At 33.4% G+C, this 19,438-nt stretch overlaps 1 protein-coding gene across 5 annotated transcripts in view; it reads right to left on the reverse strand.

Moving 5' to 3' along the window:
- Positions 1-19,438, reverse strand: part of LOC147388124 (putative LRR receptor-like serine/threonine-protein kinase At1g56140) — an 84,827-nt gene that overhangs the window by 18,357 nt on the left and 47,032 nt on the right. For 3 of the 5 annotated variants that reach the window (XM_086420825.1, XM_086420827.1, XM_086420824.1), the window contains 6 exons: positions 5,461-5,532; positions 5,298-5,369; positions 5,053-5,124; positions 4,886-4,951; positions 2,554-2,619; positions 290-334 (listed from right to left, as the gene is read on the reverse strand). In XM_086420825.1, coding sequence (XP_086276951.1) covers positions 290-334; positions 2,554-2,619; positions 4,886-4,951; positions 5,053-5,124; positions 5,298-5,369; positions 5,461-5,532 — 393 coding nt within the window. The remainder of the gene's footprint in view (positions 1-289; positions 335-2,553; positions 2,620-4,885; positions 4,952-5,052; positions 5,125-5,297; positions 5,370-5,460; positions 5,533-19,438) is intronic. The other 2 variants (XM_086420828.1, XM_086420826.1) reach the window with 1 other exon arrangement.

The following is a 19,438-nucleotide window of genomic DNA, read 5'->3' on the forward strand; positions in this document are numbered from 1 at the left end:
AAGAGACTCAAAAGTCTATATGAAGTTGTAAACATCTCCCTCTCCGTACATTTTTGGCATTTTCGCTCCCAGCACTTCAAAAAAAATATTGACTACTCTCCGTCCCAAGTTTGAGAATGGCGACTTCTCTTCTATAAGTGGGTTTCCTCAGCTAGCAAGCCGCCCATTGGGTGTTGTATATCAACAGCTAAAAGCGGGTGGTATTAATTACTTTCTAAAGGAGCTAATATATATATATATATATATATAGATATGTATGTATGTATTTTATGGCATCAAGATTAAGTACCTGCTGCTTGAACCATCAATTGTGAAGTTATTCGCCACCAAGTTCCTGCATGAAAACCATTTAGGAAACATAATGTCAATGCAATGGATATCACTGAAGATATATTTACTTAAGCATATACTAGAAAATGCAACTTTTGTATACACTGAAAGAAATGAAGGATTAATTTTTTTTTTATATAAGTAACGGGCTTATAAAAAGCACGAAGAAAATTCATTTCTAAGAAATCAAGAAGACCCATAAGGGGTTCAAAGAAACAATGAAGTGAGGGCTCAAGAGCAAAAAGATGTGAATAGAACTCTGCCCTCCTCCACATCTAAACATAAAGTAATCACAAAAGATTCCTTTACACATCCTCCAAATGCCTTCAATCATTTGTGCATAAGACATTCTATAGTAAGAATAATATTTGGGTATCTTCCTCTTTGCTATTAAATACCATTCTACTTTCATTTTTCCCCATGAATGGTAAAAGATCTCCAAAGCAAGCGGCCTTAGAAGAAAAAGCACAAGCAAGCAACATCAAAATATATCCAATATAGACTTCACCAATGTCCCACTATCTCAAGTGCAAAATCAAGATCAAAGCATCAACTTCATGACAAATGATTCAAAATATAACTGGTTGGTGGATGACTGACATAGCTTGCGATCTTTTGAACTAAATAGAGCATCCTTACTAAGTGAATGCCCATAACGCTTGTTACAACATGAGGACGATACCGATAATTAGACATGAAAACGATGTTGAAAGCACAATATAATTGCACTATAATTTTCATAAAGCCTTGTTTGCCTTAGTACCTTGCACTTGATGAGCGACACCTACCTCATACAACTCAACCTTTTTTCTAACCTTTAAATGTACCATAATCTAGCCTTTCAAAAGCCTTTGCATGTGTAATCTTAGTTAATTTGGACACCTTTTGAATTATATTGACTATCAAGTATTAACTACAATGTCCATGCATATTTATGTATTTTCTTTTTAAAATTTTAATTAATAAAGTATTAATATTTTCAAATAATTATAACAAATGATTAAATGAATGTGCTCATAAACTTGTAATAGTTTTAATATGCATCCTTTGTGATGCATTAGCATTTTCTTAATTTTTCCCAAAAAAAATTTAAATTAGTATGCTTTTAGTTTTATGGTAAACAAAGTTTATGTTGATTTTATTGATTACAAAAGTAAGAGTAAAAGGATAATTAATCCATCATAATTGATTTGTAGTAATGAATGAATACCATGTAGTATGTACAACTTGTAAGTACTATTCATGATGAGCTTTAAAAAAACACCTGCTAGCAGACAATGGAGTATCTCGTACCATGTTGTTATAGACTAGGAAAATATGTAAAACATAAAATTTACTTATATAAATTTTCAAACATTGAGGTTACAATATATTAGAAATATTACTTGAAACAACCATGATTGTGCACTCAAATCTGATAAAATTACATCACAAATCCATAAATCTTATACATTTACACCTCCCACACTTCAACAATACCGTAAAATTGGTAGAAAATTCCACATAAAAATTTTGATAGGGAACAAATTGCAATTTAAAAGCTTTAATATGTTCTAACAATTGAAGGAATTAATATTTGCAACTTCAAGTTCAGATGTCACTATTTAGTTTCACATGCAAGTAGGAATCAACTTCTGGAGATAAAATGGGATTTATTAGATGAGTTTAAGGGCTGAAATTTTCAATTTTCCAAAATTCTAAGAAGAAATAAAATGTAATTTTAAAGCTTAAGTGTATTCTACTAGTCGAAAGAATAAAACTTTTGCAAGTTTTAGTTCAAATGTCACTATTTGTTTTCACAAGCAAGTAGGAATGAACTTCAGCAGATACAATGAGATTTAGATGGCTTTTAAGGGTTGAAGAGTTCAATTTTCAAAAATTCTAACAAAGAATAAATGCAATTTTAAAGCTTCAGTGAAAATATTCTATTAAACAAAAAATTGAGAAATGACGAGTTATTTGCATAAAAGAAAAGTCTCAATTTTTGGATAGAGTATAAGAGAAAATTTCCATGAATTTTTTTGAAATTATGGAAATTTAATACCTTATTTCATATAGTCCTTACATAACACTTATCTGATAAACATGGTCATAAGTTAATACAATATCACCACAAATGAGAGCCTTTGGTTATGGTAAGAAATGCATCACAAAAGATAAAATCGTCATAATTTCAACATTCAACCAATGACTATAGCACTCATTGACTCTCTTCACACTTACAGTTGTAAACCTGGTTCAGTGACCCAAGAAGGAAGGCTTCCAAAAAATCCATTGTACGACAAATCTCTACAGTCATAACATATAACCCATGGTCAATATGTAGTCCACACAACTGACAAGACAATCTATGTTAAATTGACACTTGATAACCTTCTAGTTGTCTAGCTGCATGCATTTCTAAACATGACATTAATTTTTTACATATTTCCATGAAATATTTCCATTTCCACAGGGCCTAACTTAACACGAAATTTAATAGACAATTTATTTTTTGTATATATTCCACAATTTTTTTTGTATATATTTTGGTGGAAATCATTTTGATTTCATGAAGTATTTTGGTAAATCGTAAATTCTACCGAAATAATCGAATTTCAAGCATAGAAATGAAGAATCCGGTGGAAATATTTCAATGAAAAATAAAATTCCACTGAAAATATTTTGTTTTGAAACAAATTAAAGAAAAAATTAAATATATAAAACTAACAAAAAGTATAAATAAATAAAAAAACAAATAAATAAAAATCTTGTAGAAAGGATGTGTAGATTACGTATGGTATTCGTTCATTTTAGCAAAAATGACTAGGTAGATTTCTATAGACCATTTTATTTTGATTATTCTTGGCATATTAGCAAATTCTTAAAGCATGCACATAAAATTGTCCATGTTCTAATTACTCGGATAGAATAATGCTGAACTGACCTCAAGATTGGACCTCACTTTGCACACCCTGATGTGAAGTGCATGGGAACCATAGATTCTTTCCTCGAGATAAGAGTGAAAAAGCAGCTATGGTTCCTATCCACTTTCACGTCAAGATGTGTGATATAAGGTCCAATCTTGAGGTCACTCCAACACGACTCACTAGGATATATAATTAATAAGCATTTGACAATAAAAATATAATAAGTTGTTAATTTCGTACTTTACCATTTGTTCATTTAAGCAATTGTTTTAAGCAATTAGATACTAGCAAAACGCAAACCTAATCATTACTAATATTTATTTACACGCTCCATAAGGTTGTTTCTTGTTGTCTGATGACTTATGGGTGTGTTCTCATGCATATTTTATAATTTCTCACAGTTTTAGTGAGAAGTTTCTAAAATATTTCCACTATTTCAAAAAAATTCCTGAAAATTGCACTTTCTTCCACACATGAATGAAATATTTTGACGAAATGTTTCCATTCCCAAGCTAACGAAAACCGACACCAAAACCGATGTTTGATACATTGGGATGAAGTCATCATGTCTCTAGTCACTCCATAGATTTGGGTGTAGAACTTCTGCATTTTTGCCTTCGTGTTTCTTCTTAAGTGTTCAAAACATACTAAATCTATAATTGTTTTTAGCATATACATGTACAAATTATTCCAAGTAACCTCCTATGAATATGTTCTATGTGTGACGTGCCTACCCATCTGATTCTTTTAAAGCGAACCATGACTAATCTTCATTTCCACATGCCTTATAGTAGTTTATTTTAATTGGATGACTTAAGGGTTTGTTTTTATGCATATTTTATCATTTCTCGTAGCTTTAATGAAATGTTTCTAAAATATTTCCACTATTTACACAACATTTCCATGAAAATTGTACTTACTCCCACACAAAATGAAATATTTGGACACAAGGTTTCCATTTCTAAGCTAACCAAAACCGATATTTAATACCTTGGTATGAAGTCATCATGTCTTCAGTCACTTCATAGATTGGGGTAAAACACTTTCGCATTTTCTTCTCCCTATATCTTCTGAAGTGTTCCAAACATACTATATCTACAATTGTTTTTAGCCCTAGATATACTTGTACAAATTTATTGCAAGTAACCTCCTATGAATCTGTTATGTATGATGTGTCTATCCATGTGGTTTTTTTCTTTTTTTTTTCTGAATTTTCAAAAATTTTTTGTCCACCTCGTAATCTAATTTTCAATGTATCACCTCTCCAAAACCAATTATCAGTTTTTCTTCTTTCCATGAATTTATCACCAAGTGTGATTATTCATATCCATAGAAGACAATTAAAATAAAATAAAAAGCCAATACTGAACAGATTTAAGAATATGAATCAAGCATAAAGATGACACAAGACTAAAATAGATCCATCACCATCATTTAATGCCTTATCCAAGTTATTTAGTCGACAAAACGAATCCTATGTCATCATTATGTTTCTACTCGTAAAACATTGAAGAAAAAAATTGATAATGACAAACATGTTAAATTTCAAGGGATGAAGAGCACTAATGAATTGATTTATTAAGTCCTACTACATATAGTATGCATTTTCAACAAATTTAGATAAAACAATAGTCATATGAACTTACATATTGCGAAGTGACACAGTTTTCTGGGAAGGTAAATTGCCAAACAATCGATTATTTCCAAGAAACCTGTAAATGGAGGCAATAATAGCAGGCAACACAATTTAATTAAGAAGCAGATGTACGAAGTTAGGACTGACGTAAGAGTTTAGCAAAATTGGTTTTCTTACAAATAAGATAGTGACTTCAAATTGAAGAGAGAGTCTGGAAGTGGTCCAGACAAGTTATTGAAACTCAAATCCCTACAACAGTTGAATAATCTTATGTGGGTAAGCAAAAAAAATTAGGAGTAAGAAATACTGGATGACCAAATAAAATATAAAAAAAATAATTACATATTCCTCAAGGAGCAACCAAAAAAATTATTTTATTTGTTCTTATAGTAAGAAACAACACATAAGCAGGAACATCTTACAGCTGCGCCAAACTTTGGTACTCTCCAATATTGGACGGAATAGTACCAGAGATGTTGTTGTTGCTCAAGATCCTACAAACATGTAAATATATATTAGTAATACTACTCATATATATATATATAAATTAGTAATAATATATGGATCAGACCCATATTCTCTTACAAGATTTCAAGAGCCTTCATATCCCTAATAAATGCTAGAGATGAGCTCCCATTGGATAAATCGCTTATTCGCCTGTAAAATTGTATATAGTCAATGAAATAAATCTTATATTAAAGTCTAATGTTCTCTCTCTCTCTCTCTTAAGTATATATACAAGAGAGAGAAACACACACATAAATAAATCCGGCCAGTGTAGGTTGACACATTTTCTGACAATAAATTATCTAGGGTCATGGACCACACATGCCCACCAAATTCGACGATTTATTGAAAAAGTCACGAATAAGTCACCCACAACTTTACGTGACACAAATTTGTGGTGGTAGGTCGTATTTGCATGGATTAGTCCCATTTCCAAAGGGGGTGAGGACACCTGTTGCAGTGCAATGTTTCATTTTGAATAGGTGAATGTTTTGGTTTTTTTCTTCAACCAAAACATTCCGCCAAAATAACATCTTAAACCTTGAACAATATTATCCCTAGACAAGATAAGGAAAAAGACATGCATGCATAATGAACATAAATGGACTATTCTACCCTTACAATGAAGTGGACATAAATCACAAAACAATAGGCAAACCATGAGATTTTTGCTATAGTAACAGTTAAAGAAAGATATTCAATGTTAATGCTAGATGGAGGAGAACCTAGAAGAATCCAAACAAGAATAAATCTCAAATACTTTCCTTTATCCTTTATTTTTATTCAGTACCTCTAAAAAGGGCAACAATGTCAAAGGCAAAGGCCACTGGAACCTCATAAAGCAGTAGTGGATATTCCTCTAAATAATTACCCCCATCCCTTTCTTTATCCCTAGCTCTAGTTATATTGATCTACAAATAATAAAGCTGTAAGTTTCTGAGAAAGAGTTGCTTACCAATTTCTCTTATCTTGAATAAAAGATTACATGGAAATATATAAAGGAATTGGCTGCAATAGGCAAGCCCTAAGATTAGGAACTAATCAAGCTAACAGAGGAAAGAGTCATCCACTAATCCAGGAAATAAAATAATTGTGAGATCTGGTAATATACAACCAGAATCTCCTTATTAAGATATTCCTAAAATATTAGATATAATCTCTACAAGTCCTAACTAACTTTGACTGAGAATTTCACACTCCTCCTCAAGTTGGGTTGTAAATATTGTACATGCCCAGCTTGTGACTCAGTTCTTCAAAGTTAGGTCTTGGAAGCACTTTAGTAAGTATGTCTGCAGTTTGTGACCTCGTAGGAGTGTAAACCAACTGCACTACTGCATTCTCAATTTTCTCTGAGATGAAGTGCCGATCTATCTCAATGTGTTTCGTTCTATCATGATGCCCAGGGTTATTTGCAATGCTTATGACAGCTTGGTTATCGCAGAACATCTTGATGGACTTCTCAACTACTACTCCCAGCTCACTAAGTAGTCTTTGTATCCACATTCCTTCACAAATACCAAGAGTTAAGGCTCTAAATTCAGCCTCCGTGCTGCTTCTTGAGATTATGGATTGTTTCTTACTTCTCCATATCACAAAATTTCCCCAAACATAAGAACAATACCCTGATGTCGATCTCCTATCTGACAAATCTCCTTCCCAATCTACATCTGAGAAGACTTCAACATCTCTCTTGTCATTCTTCTTGTATAATAAACCTCTTCCTGGAGTCATCTTAAGATACCTCAAGATCCTATTCACAGCTTCCATATGTTCTTCTGTTGGGTTGTTCATAAACTGACTTACAACACTAACATAGAAGCCAATATCAAGTCGAGTGTGTAAGAGGTAGATAAGTCATCCAACTAGTCTCTGATATCTCCCCTTGTATACTGGTGCACTTTCCTTCTCAGTTCCTATCTTCTTGGTAGAATCCATTGGAGTGTCTGCAGGTTTACATCCAAACATACCTGTCTTGTTAAGCAAATCCAGGATATATTTATGTTGGGAGACAATTATACCTTTCTTCGATTGTGCTACCTCCATGCCAAGAAAGTATCTAAGGTTTCCGAGGTCCTTGATTTCAAATTCCTTAGCTAAAAGCATCTTCAATCCCAAGAGTTCTTCCTCATAGTCACCTGTTAGGATGATGTCATTGACATACACAATCAACACTGCTATTTTCCTTTCTGGAGAAAATTTCACAAATAGTGTATGATCTGCCTAACATTGAGTGTACCCATGTTTAATCACTGACTTTACAAACCTGTCAAACCATGCTCGTGGAGATTGTTTGAGTCCGTACAGAGATTTTTTAAGTTTGCACACCTTATAGTTGTTGAAGGAAGTTTCTAGAGTCCCGAAGGTATCTCCATATACACTTCTTCATCCTAGGCACCAGTCAAAAATGCATTCTTGACATCTAGTTGATGCAAGTGGCTAATCTTAGTTTGCTGCAAGGGAGAGGAGAACTCTAATAGTGTTGAGTTTGGCCACTGGAGCAAATGTTTCTTGATAATCTATTCCATAAAATTGTGTAAAGCCCTTAGCTACAAGACGGGCTTTAAATCTTTCAATACTTCCAACGGCCTTATGTTTCATTGTAAAGATCCACTTACAACCAACTGATTTCTTCCCAAGGGGAAGTTCTGAGATTACCCATGGGCCATTTTTCTCCAAAGCTCTAATTTCTTCTCTGACTGCTTTTCTTCACTTTGGGTTTTTGAGAGTTTCCTGAATAGAGCTAGGGACCTGTACGTTGTCAAGAGCAGAAACAAATGCCTGATAGGAAGGTGTCAAGCCATCATATGAATAAACCAGCAAATAGGATGATTCGTGCATGTTCTAATACCTTTTCTAAGAGCAATTGGAATATCTGAATTATTAATAGTAGGAGCAACAATCTCAAGTTCAACAGTACCTTTACCTGAGTGAATTTCAATTGGTTTTGGATCCAGTTCAAATTCTTGGTCATATGTGAGAGGTGTTGTGTGCTTTATCTCCCTCTCAGACTTCTTCTTTTTCCTAACATAGACACGATGCTCATCATTTGCAATATGTGGTGATGGAAGATGACTCTCGAATTGGTGGACTGGTGACTGAGGCTCGGATTGGTGGATTGATGACTGAGGTGGCACATTGATTTCAGGATTTGGAGGATGGTTGATTTCTAGATAAGTGACTGAAATAGGTTGTGGTGGCTGTGAGGAGTACCCAGGATGAAGAGTATGGTCTGGATTGGTTTCAATACCATGAATAATGTCCCAGAATTGATATTCTCTCATGTTCTCCCCCTGAATATCATATTTGGGGTAGTAGGATTGATGTTCAAAAAATGTCACATCCATTGAGTTATACACCTTTCTAGTTATAGGAGAGTAGCACTTATAACCCTTTTGATTTGGGGAACATCCTAAAAAGATACATTTGATCGATTTAAGGTCTTATTTGCTACGATATTGTTGATGTATGTGAACAAAAACTGAGCACTCGAATATTTTAGGAGGAAGTGAGGAGATGATTTTAGTATATGGTAAGGAGTTAAGGAGAACTTGACAAGGAGTTTGAAACTTTAGAACCCTGAAGGGCATTCCATTGATAAGGTGAACCCTGAAGGGCATTCCATTGATAAGGTATGCAGCTATAAGGACTGCCTCTCCCCAAAATTATTTTGGAACGTGAGTAGAGAACTTGAGAGACCATGCTATTTCTAACAAATGTCTGTTTTTTCTCTCTGCAGCCCCATTTTGTTGGGGAGTGTCAATAGAGGAACTCAAGTGAACTATGCCTTGACTCAAAAGATAGGTACTGAGGATAGATTTGAAGTATTCTCTGGCATTATCAGTTTTTAGGACTTGGATCTTGGTTTGGAATTGAGTTTTTATCATGGAGTTGAAATTTTAAAAAATTTGGCCAACTTCAGATTTTTCTTTCATAAGAAATATCCAGGTCAATCTACTGTGATCATCAACAAAGGATACAAACCAACATGTTCCTGTCATATTTTTAATTCTTGAGAGGCCCCACACATCACTATGAATCATGGAAAATGGATGAGATGATTTATATGCTAGAATAGGATAATGGTTCCGAGTATGTTTGGCAAATTGACAAAGTTCACAACTGAAAATTTTCGAACTTTTATTGATAAACAAATAAGGAAATAATTTTTCAAGGTACATGAAATTTGGATGACTAAGGTGATAGTGCCATAACATAATCTCACTATCTTTATTGACATTGAAATTTAAAACTAACCGAATCTTAAAGGACATACAACTTGCATTTTAAGCTTATCTTCTTAGAAAAGAATCGTCTTTGAGAAGATAGAGTTCAGAACACAACTCAACACTACCAATTGTCCTCACCGAATCCAATTCCTGAAATTCACACAAATTTAGGAAAAACTTAGTGACGCAGTCAAGATCACGAGTCAATTTACTGATTGAGAACAAATTAAAGTCCGAATTAAGGACATGGAGAACAGAGTTTAGATTCAGGTCCTTTGTAATCCTGATTGAACAGGTTCCTACAACTTTGGATAGAGATCCATCAGCTATCGGACTGTGTGATTCTCATGGCATGGGCTGTATTCGTGAAATATTGCATCTCCCGTCATGTGGTTTGATGCTCCAGAGTCAATAATACACGGTCTTGAATGCCTTTTATCAACTGTAAAGGCATTGGAAAAATTGCCTTTCTGTGTTAAAATGCTTGTTCCAAGGACAGAAGAGCTTGACTGGGATATTGAACTTTGGTGAAAGGGTTTGGCTCGATAGGTGCTGGATTTTCATTTGTGGTGGCAACAACATTGGCTCGGCCTTCCTTGTCATTTGCTGATCGTGATGGCTTCTAATCTATAGGTTTGTCATGAATTTTCCAGCAATTTTCTCTAAGATGTCCAGGTTTGTGGCAGTGAACACACCAAGGTCTCCTTTTTTTTTCTGTCGATTGTCATTATTGTTGTTCGGTTGGTGAAAGCGCCCTCAATCCGCGAGGTATGCGAATCCGCTTTTGACCTTTGAGGTTTGGGAGTCACCACCTAGTTATGACAGTCTAGGAACCGAACTTGGACTCCAGACGGATAAATCAACTAATCTACTACAGAAAATACTGAGTCCGGGGATCACATTACGGGGTTGGAAGGTGTTAAGCACCAACCCCGCCCAGCAAACGCCGGTCTCTACTCATTCCCAAATAAACTGCATTGCTAAAAGACCTTAGTAATAAAAAAAATAAGAAATCTGTATACTTTTCCGAAGACACAGTCTTGTTCCCTCAGATTTGGTAGAATAATTCTTTGTATGGTACTCCTCGCTTCCGTTTGTCGCTGGATTCACTTCAGATCTCCAAGACAAGGTATCTCTTTCTTAGATCTGAATTCTTCGGATTTGTTTATGGATTTCTGAGTGTTTTTGAAGGTCTTCTAGGTGTTTTTTGAGCTAAAGTTGAGATATGGGTGTTAGGTAAGGAGTTAGGGCTTCAAAATTAGGGTTTATGAGAGGCTAGGGAAGCTTTTGACCTACTTCTCTTAGGGTTTATTATTTTATCCGAAAATAGGTTGTAGGGACCCCTATTTATAGATTTTTTAAGTGCCTTTTAGATAGGGTAAATGTTTAATTATAATTCTTTTAAAGGGAATTATTATTCATTTATAATTCTTTTAGAGGGAGTTATTATTTAGTTAGAATTCTATTAAATAGAGTTATTATTAAATTAGGATTGTTTTAAATAGAATTATTATTTAATTAGAACTCTATTAGGGTTTTGATTTTTAGTCTCATTTAATTGACTTTAATCTTACTAGGTTGACTTTAATATCTTGACTTTAGTCTTACTTGATTGACTTTAAGATCTTGACTTTAGTCTCACTTGATTGACTTTAAGATTGACTTTAGTCTTACTTGATTGACTTAGAATATATTTTTGGAGAACCCCCCTTTTTTATATTTTTAATTCTTTAGACCCCCAGATGGAGGGGTCTTTTAATAAATATCTGGGCAACCATCAACAATTTTGCTTGAGAGCCTGATTGATCGATTTTTTTGGTTCAGATTTTTAAATTAATTTTATTAATATTTCACTTTACATTATTTAATATTTTATTTATTAATTTTGAAATTTTAAATTTTTTTTAATTGACAAATTACCTGTCACGCCCCAAAAACTCAACCCGAATCTCCATGATTCCCAAGTTGAATCCCGAGGCATGATACAAAACCCATATCATGATAATCAATACATAAACGTAAACGAAAAATAATATAACTATATGTCATACCTGATCATTGCTAAACAGAACATATACGTATCCTCAAACATCAGAACACTTGACATATATACATAAAACAGTACTGACATAATATGGTGTTCATAATTACATAACAAAAATGATAGCTAAAGACTTAAACCTAACTCTAGTTTAAGACTCATTACTAGTAATACCCATGCTCCACTCCTGAAAGTTTGGACTGATCATCTATAAGGCCCTGGCATTGAGCCTCCTTGGAAGGATCACCTAAACCAGGTGCGCCTGAAATTTGTGATGTCGTAGGGGTGAGTAACAAGGGAGTTACCCAATAGGTGAATCTTACAATTCTAAATAACATCATCCTGGATGCAATTTAAACATTCTAAGAATTCATAAATCATACATATTTGATATTCAACACGTAGTAGAAAATAATTGAACACCAATATCATAAAATTTAGTAGGAAATTGAAACACTTAAAAATCTAAAGAAACAATTATTCATAATATAACATCAAATAATAAAATACTATAATAGAGAGTTGAGGGTCACGACTGATGTGAACATCTCAGTCAAAATACAATTATTCCAATACTTCACCAGTGTGGAACCCCACCGTTAGTTCCTGATTCTATGGCCAACCTTTGTCATAATTTAGGTAACTATTTTCCGGCTCAGGTTGGCCGTTGACCAAGGCCTTAAGAAACGGGCCAAATCAAGTAGGTCATTCTTTCTTGACTACTCTAGACTATTAATGATCATTAACTAACCATCTTCATCTATGCCAATCTGGTGTGCATGTGATCCTCGATAATCTCTATCAATTATACAACTATCTACATCTTGTTCTCTATTAAAGATAGAAAAGAAATTCCCGGATTCCTGTTGTGATGTTGTGTTCTTATGCATCCCATAATACATAAGAACTCAAACAACGCAACTGTTATCATAGAATAACACATCATTTCGGAAATGTCATAACATATTATTCTTTATAGGTTTTCACAATCTCTTTAATAAATCACTAAAATACTACATTTAAGTATTTTTCTTTTCAAAACGCAAAGAAAGTAAAACATACACGTGTTTTAAATACCCAGTCCACTTTTAAATGTACAGTCTCATCTCTCTTTTCTTTTTCTTTCTTACGTGTCTTACACGACCCTTAGTCGAAGCATTTCACTCATTCGTGTCTTACACAGTCTATGACTGAAGCATCACTTCATCTTTTCTCTCCTTTTCGTGTCTTATACGGCATACGCCGAAGCATCTCACTAACTAGGTATTTTAAAAGCACGACATTCAATTGAGAACTCGTTCTTATATTTATTTTAATAAATTACTTTTCTACCCAACTTATTAATTAGAAACATTTCTTGGAAATCCATCACTAAAATGATTAAAGTAAACTGTCCACCAGTTTAACTTATTCAAAAATCATGTATGTTTATAAAAAATTGTGGACAAAATATATGTATTGTGTATAAAAACAGCAACTCATATAGTTACTGTATTTTTCTTTTTGACAAGTAAAAAATACGTATAAAATATGTATAAAGTAATAAATGGTTTAAGCATTCAATCTAAGTATATATAGTAAAGTATTATATGAAAACAACATTCATAGTTGCTGTATTTTATATTTAACACGTATAAATAAGTATAAAACACGTATAAAATACGTATAAAACAACCATTTTTTTTTCTTCTATCTAGCATACATGTCAATTTTATACAAAAACAGTAACTTCATAGTTGCTGTACTTTTTTTTTAGCATGTATAATTACGTATAAAACATTTATAAATCAACTAAAAACATGTAATAATTCTTTTTAAACAAAACAACAACTACTACCATGCTTTAAACACATAAAAACAATAATATAAATATGTATAAAGTATATGCATGTTAAAAAAATTTACAAAACAACTTTAGCTTTAAAATTACTAAATCAGAATTGTTTTAAAAACAAAAAAAATTCAATTTTTACAACTATAAAATCAGCAATATATATATTTTTTAAATTACTAAAACTATTATAAATAGTTGCAAGGGCCTACCTTTTTTTGGTTTCTCTTTCTTTTCCCTTTTTTCTTTTCTTTCTCTTCCTTCTTTCTTTTCTCTTCTTTGTTTGTGTAAAAAGTGAAACAACAAACAAAAATCACCTAATATCATATTTGATATTTTCAAAAAAAATATCTAGATATTACAAAAATTCTAATTCTTTTAGAATTTCTTAAAAAAATCTTAGTCAATTTGACTTAGTCAAAGTTGCTTGACTAGAATTGATTTGACTTGAGTCAACAATAGTTGACTTGACTTAGTCAACAATGGTTGACTTAGTCAATAATTTTTATTTTATTATTTTTTTTTTTAACATTACAACCTCCCCTCCTAAAAAGAAAATTTCGTCATGGAAATTAAGAATATACCTTATTCGATGAATAATTTCGGATATCGAGTCCGTATACCCGATTCCTTTTCCCACGTTGATTCTTCCACATTATGATGTCTCCAAAGTACCTTTACTAAGGGAATAACACGTGATCGCAACATTTTCTCTTTCCTACCAATGATCTGCACTGGCCCTTCGTCATAAGATACATCTTCTTTTAATTGTAAAGATTGTCAATCTAAGATATGCGAAGGATCTGGTTCAAATTTTATTTTTTTTCTTACATTACATTACCGTTTTGCCCCTGAAGAGAACTTTTGTATTTCAAGTCGGTTTTTGATGTTCCAGGATGTTTTAGAATCGATTTTTCATATGGAATTCAATGGGAATATTGGTTTGTGTCATTTATGAAATTTTTTGTGTGAAATGGTCGTAAACTTTATGAGGTATTTTCGTAATTTTGTCAAATTTTGTGAAAATTGGCGAAATGATTTATTTGGTTTCTACTTGTTTTATGTGATCAAATGGGTTTTCCTATACGTAATGTAAGCTCTAGGGATGTTTTGATGTTAGGGGTATTTTGATAATTTGATAATTTTTTAGTGATTTTTATAGTAAAGCTTCTTTTTGTCTACAAGATGATGATTTCTATGTTTCTGGGGTCATATTTTCCTAGCGTAGCGTGGTTTCTACAGTTTTGTCAGTTCGAGATACCTCATCCGGATTTCTGAAACATATCTAGTAACAAATAAAACATTGGAATGGTCATCCATCATTGGGAACCGTTGTAATCGGGTTGATGAGTTGATTAATCAGGCGAGTGCAAAAATGGGGTGTCTACAGTTGGGTTCCACGTATTGCAAGGGCAAATCCTTCGAGTGTGAGAGCAGAATTTTGAAATCCCATCATCACTTTCTTCCTACTTTCCTCACGACGAACTTCTGAGAATGCCTTTCTAATACTCAACAGAGGCCTTGTCCCCATTATTCTACCTCTGACTTCGTCCAGGTTTTTTTTTAAGGTCGAGAAGAAATTTGAAGGTCTGCTTTTTCTCCACAATTTTCCTGTATAAGGTTGTGTCTTCCGAACACTTCCATGCGTGGACTTCGAACATATCTAGATGTTGCCAGTGGCGGGTAAGAGTATTAAAATATTGAGTAACCGTGAGATCCTCTTGGCACAGATCATGCAATATGGCTTCAATTTCAAATAATTCTGAAATATTTTCAGAACTTCAATGTCTCTCTTACAGCGTCCCAGATTTCCTTGTCTGTTCTGTACAAAAGGAAATTTTCTCCTATATCATTGTTCATCGAATTAATCAGCCATGACATCACCATACGATTCTCGATTTTCCATAGCTTGAATTTAAGGTTAGTCTTCTCCGGTACAGTGACTTCACCAGTGAAGTAATCGTCTTTTCATTTTCCGCAAATAAACATTATCATAGACTGGGACCATTGGAGTAAATTTTGTCCGTTGAGTTTGTGACTTGTGATGAGAAGAGAAGAGTGTTCTATTCCTCCATGATTGCTTGCAACAGGTGTTATTTCTGGATTAGAGGTCACTTCAGATGTGGAGCTTTGTCTCTCAGTAGCCATGCCGTATTTGGTCATGTGGGAGAATTAGGCTTTCAAAACCTAGCTTTAATACCATGTAAGTTTCTGAGAAAGAGTTGCTTACTGATTTGTCTTATCTTGAATGAAAGATTACATAATTGCTCTTTCAAGAAAGCACAATAGTACCAATGTATAATAAGAGAACTACTTTACTATGTGAAGATCAAGAGAAACATGGAGAAATCAACATGACTACAAATGAAACCAACACAATGGGAAAAAAGGGTACTAAGCCTTTGAAACCATGTCCATTGACATAGTTTTAACCCATAGCTCAATGTAGAAAACAGACATGACTGAATTGTTTAGGATCAAAGTATACTAGAGGTTGTTCTATATAAACCTCGTGAGATGCCCATTCCAAAGACAAACCTCACAAAATAACTCAATCCATTTAGGCAACTGATTGTACAGGTTAACTAAGTTATTTCACAAGATTTTGAAAACTAAAAATATGCCAAACAAATGGAGTACTATAACGCCTCAGGCCCACAATGGTACAATATTGTCCATTTTGGGCCAAAGTCCACACGGCTTTATAACGCGTTGTACTATATAGGGTCTGGTTTGTCCTTATAGACCATGATCTAAATATTCTCTTGTCTGATGTGGGACTAATCACACTCCTCCCTACCATTCCACCTTGCCACATAACGAGTTCAGTTTGACCCTTTGGTCTTCATAACCCTTTCCATGTCCAGCCAGTGGCACACCGACTAGGCTGTGACAATCTCCCCACCAAACGGGAAGAGTCGTCATCGACTCTAATACCATTTGTAGTGCCTCAAGCCCACAATAGTACAATATTGTCCATTTTAGGCCGAAGCCTGCACAACTTTAAAACACATTGTACTATATACGGTCTGGTTTGTCCTTATAGACTAGGATCTGAACGTTCTCCTATCCAATGTGAGCCTAATCGCACTCCTCCCAACCATTCCACCTTGCCACATGACAACTCTACTTCGACCATTTGGTCTCCATTGACCTTTCCACGTTTAGCTAGTGGCACACCGACAAGGCCATGACAATAATGTAATGACCTAAAATTTTAACATCGAGGAAAATTCTTAAATCGACCAAATAAGAAAAAAAAATTAGAAGTTGATTTTGATAAATTCAATTACACCATTAAGTCTTATATCGAAAAATCACCCAAAATAGACTATAAGTTCGTTTAAATCGGAATTCAAGACATAAGACTTCTTAATCAAAAGAAAACAAATCCTATAATGACCATAATCACCAAGTCTTCATAAATAAGTCGGCAGGGGGAAAATTCGGTAAAATCAAGAAACATTGGAAAAAAGTCGGGAAAAAATTGAGCCAGGTTAAGGCTTTGTAATCGTTCCTACTAGTGGGCGTTTTCGTATTAAATCATCAAGTTCCATATTAAACTAGAATGATAAATCAAGAATTTCCATGTTGATTGATTAAGGTCTAGAAAGTGGTTTTTAGAGCCCTTATTGCATAAACTTTACAGATAAACTACTCACTAAATCCCCTTTTAGACATAATGCATTGTTAGTTCGCAATAATTGATGTTTTCCATAAAATAATATATTTTGGGAACTAATTACTATTATTTTCATGTAATAGGAAAATGTCGTAAATTTCTGGAAACAAATTAGAAAATTCGAAAAAGCCACTGCGATCAAGGATTCGGAAGAAGTCAACTAACCAAGACCCAAGTCAATTGGGCCCACTTGGACCGCAGCGCTCTGGTCAACATGGGCGGCACGATGATGTCAGTGAATCACTCCTTGAGATTTGCACAAGAACTTTGCGGCTGAGTATGTTTCGTATTGAATTAGGGCTTTGGACTTATTGTAATTACGAAAGGTTTCCGAACCATCGAAACCCTAGAAACCCTAATCTAGTCTCTATAAATAGGAGAACAGACTAGAGTTTAAGATATCTAGAATTTTAGGAACTTTTTTTCTTGTTTTTCTTTTAGCTTTTATTTAAAATAGAAGTTGTAATCAAGGAAACTGTCGATTTCAGAATCAAAAGCAATAAAGAAGACTTTCTATTCTCTCATCTCTATTCTCTTTCTCTTTTGTGTTTCTTTTATTTATTACTCTTGCAATGACTATCAGCTAAATTCTCTGCTAGATCGGTCGAGGAAGCCTAAGTAAGTTTTTGTTAACCCTTTTTATTATTCCTATATCTATGTTTTATTGTGAAAATCTTTAAGTAAAAATTATCGGACGGAATATTGATTGTTCTACCGTTTTGATGACTTATATTTTAATCAGTTCAAGATAAACCATGCTTTACAAAGAACATTTAATATTTCTCTTATAATTTCGACTTAATAATTGATCACATATTTTTGGAATCCCTTCGTGATATAATTGATTAATTTTCCAATTCACGAACATTAGTTTTGTTTAGTGGATCAAGATAAATAGAGGACAATTAAAATATTAACAAAACTTGCAATGGTGGACCAGACCGATCTAAACTTCTTCATAGTGTTTTAAATCTTTTCTTTTAGTGTTTCTTTAGATAGTTTATTCTTGGAAACTATTTTTAAATTGTTTACGTAAATCTGAATCGGATTTGAAGTAAAAAAGAACATCGGATCAACGTTGTCTCTATGGATTGATCCTTGCTTGCCAAGGTTTATATTTGTTCTTAATTTCATTGATAATCTACATCGAACATTGATATCATTTATGCATGCATCCACAACAGGTAACCACATATTCACAACATATTCAAGGTTAATACTATTGAAAATCTAAAATAGACCACAATCATATGTAAAAATTAGGATTGATCAACACGTCAAAAACATCAAATCAATGTCATTCTCATTTGCATCCACACTGTTTTACACATTATTCTTGAAGTTTGTGATTTAATCGTGAAGTTCATAAAAGTTTGTATTATTAAAAAAAGTCGTGATTAAATCAATGAACAAAAAAATCACTATTTAATCGCGACTTCTTTAATAAGTCAGAGACTTTGGTGATTATGATAATGACCATTACATCCCTAAGACTATAAATACCAAACTTCAAAAAAAAAAATAGATTTTCCAGCTTCCACGTTCTTTACTATTCTGAAAAAATAAAAAAAACCCTAGAAAAAAATCCTAGCCTCCTTCAAGCTTCTAGCCTGATTTCCATCTACTTAGAGATTTCATTGGATTTCGGCGTAGGAGGAGAATTCGATCAACTCGTCACAAGCTTTAAGGAGAACTACAGAAGTAGAACTTTCAATCACATTCGAGAGGGAAACTTCGACCCAACTCAATCTTTTGCGTCTTCGGGGATTTTCTTGGCCTAGATCTAAGGTAGGGAACTCCTAGATCTTCCTAATAGTCATAGATTTCAATGTATCGTAGTTTTCAACTCAAAAACCTAATCTTTTATTATAAATTAAGGAAAAACAATGTCCCTTATGAAATACATGTTTAAAATAAATTGATTTGATGTTTTCTTGTGTATTGATCCAATTTCTCTTATTTTGTTCGTTTATGTTTTCTATTCGTCAAAAGTATTTTCACAAAACTGAAAATAAACCAGTGCAATGCAATTAGAAACTCTCAATCGAAGAACAATGTGACAATTTTCCGATTTGACTGCAGCACAGTTAGACAGAAACCTTTCTGCATTTAATTTTTTTGGGAGGTATTTGTATCACAGTAGATTACTGTGGAATTGTCATTTTCCCGAAAATAGGTTCCGTTTTGTACAAATTTAATGAAATGTTCTCTTTTTTCTACTTTCTATCAGCACCAAAAACTTTTTGTCAAAGATTTAATAAATTTTATCACCATTG

Source organism: Akebia trifoliata, chromosome 13 (genome assembly GCF_017979445.1).
Source record: "Akebia trifoliata isolate Shusen 1 chromosome 13, ASM1797944v1, whole genome shotgun sequence".
NCBI classification, from domain to species: domain Eukaryota; kingdom Viridiplantae; phylum Streptophyta; class Magnoliopsida; order Ranunculales; family Lardizabalaceae; genus Akebia; species Akebia trifoliata.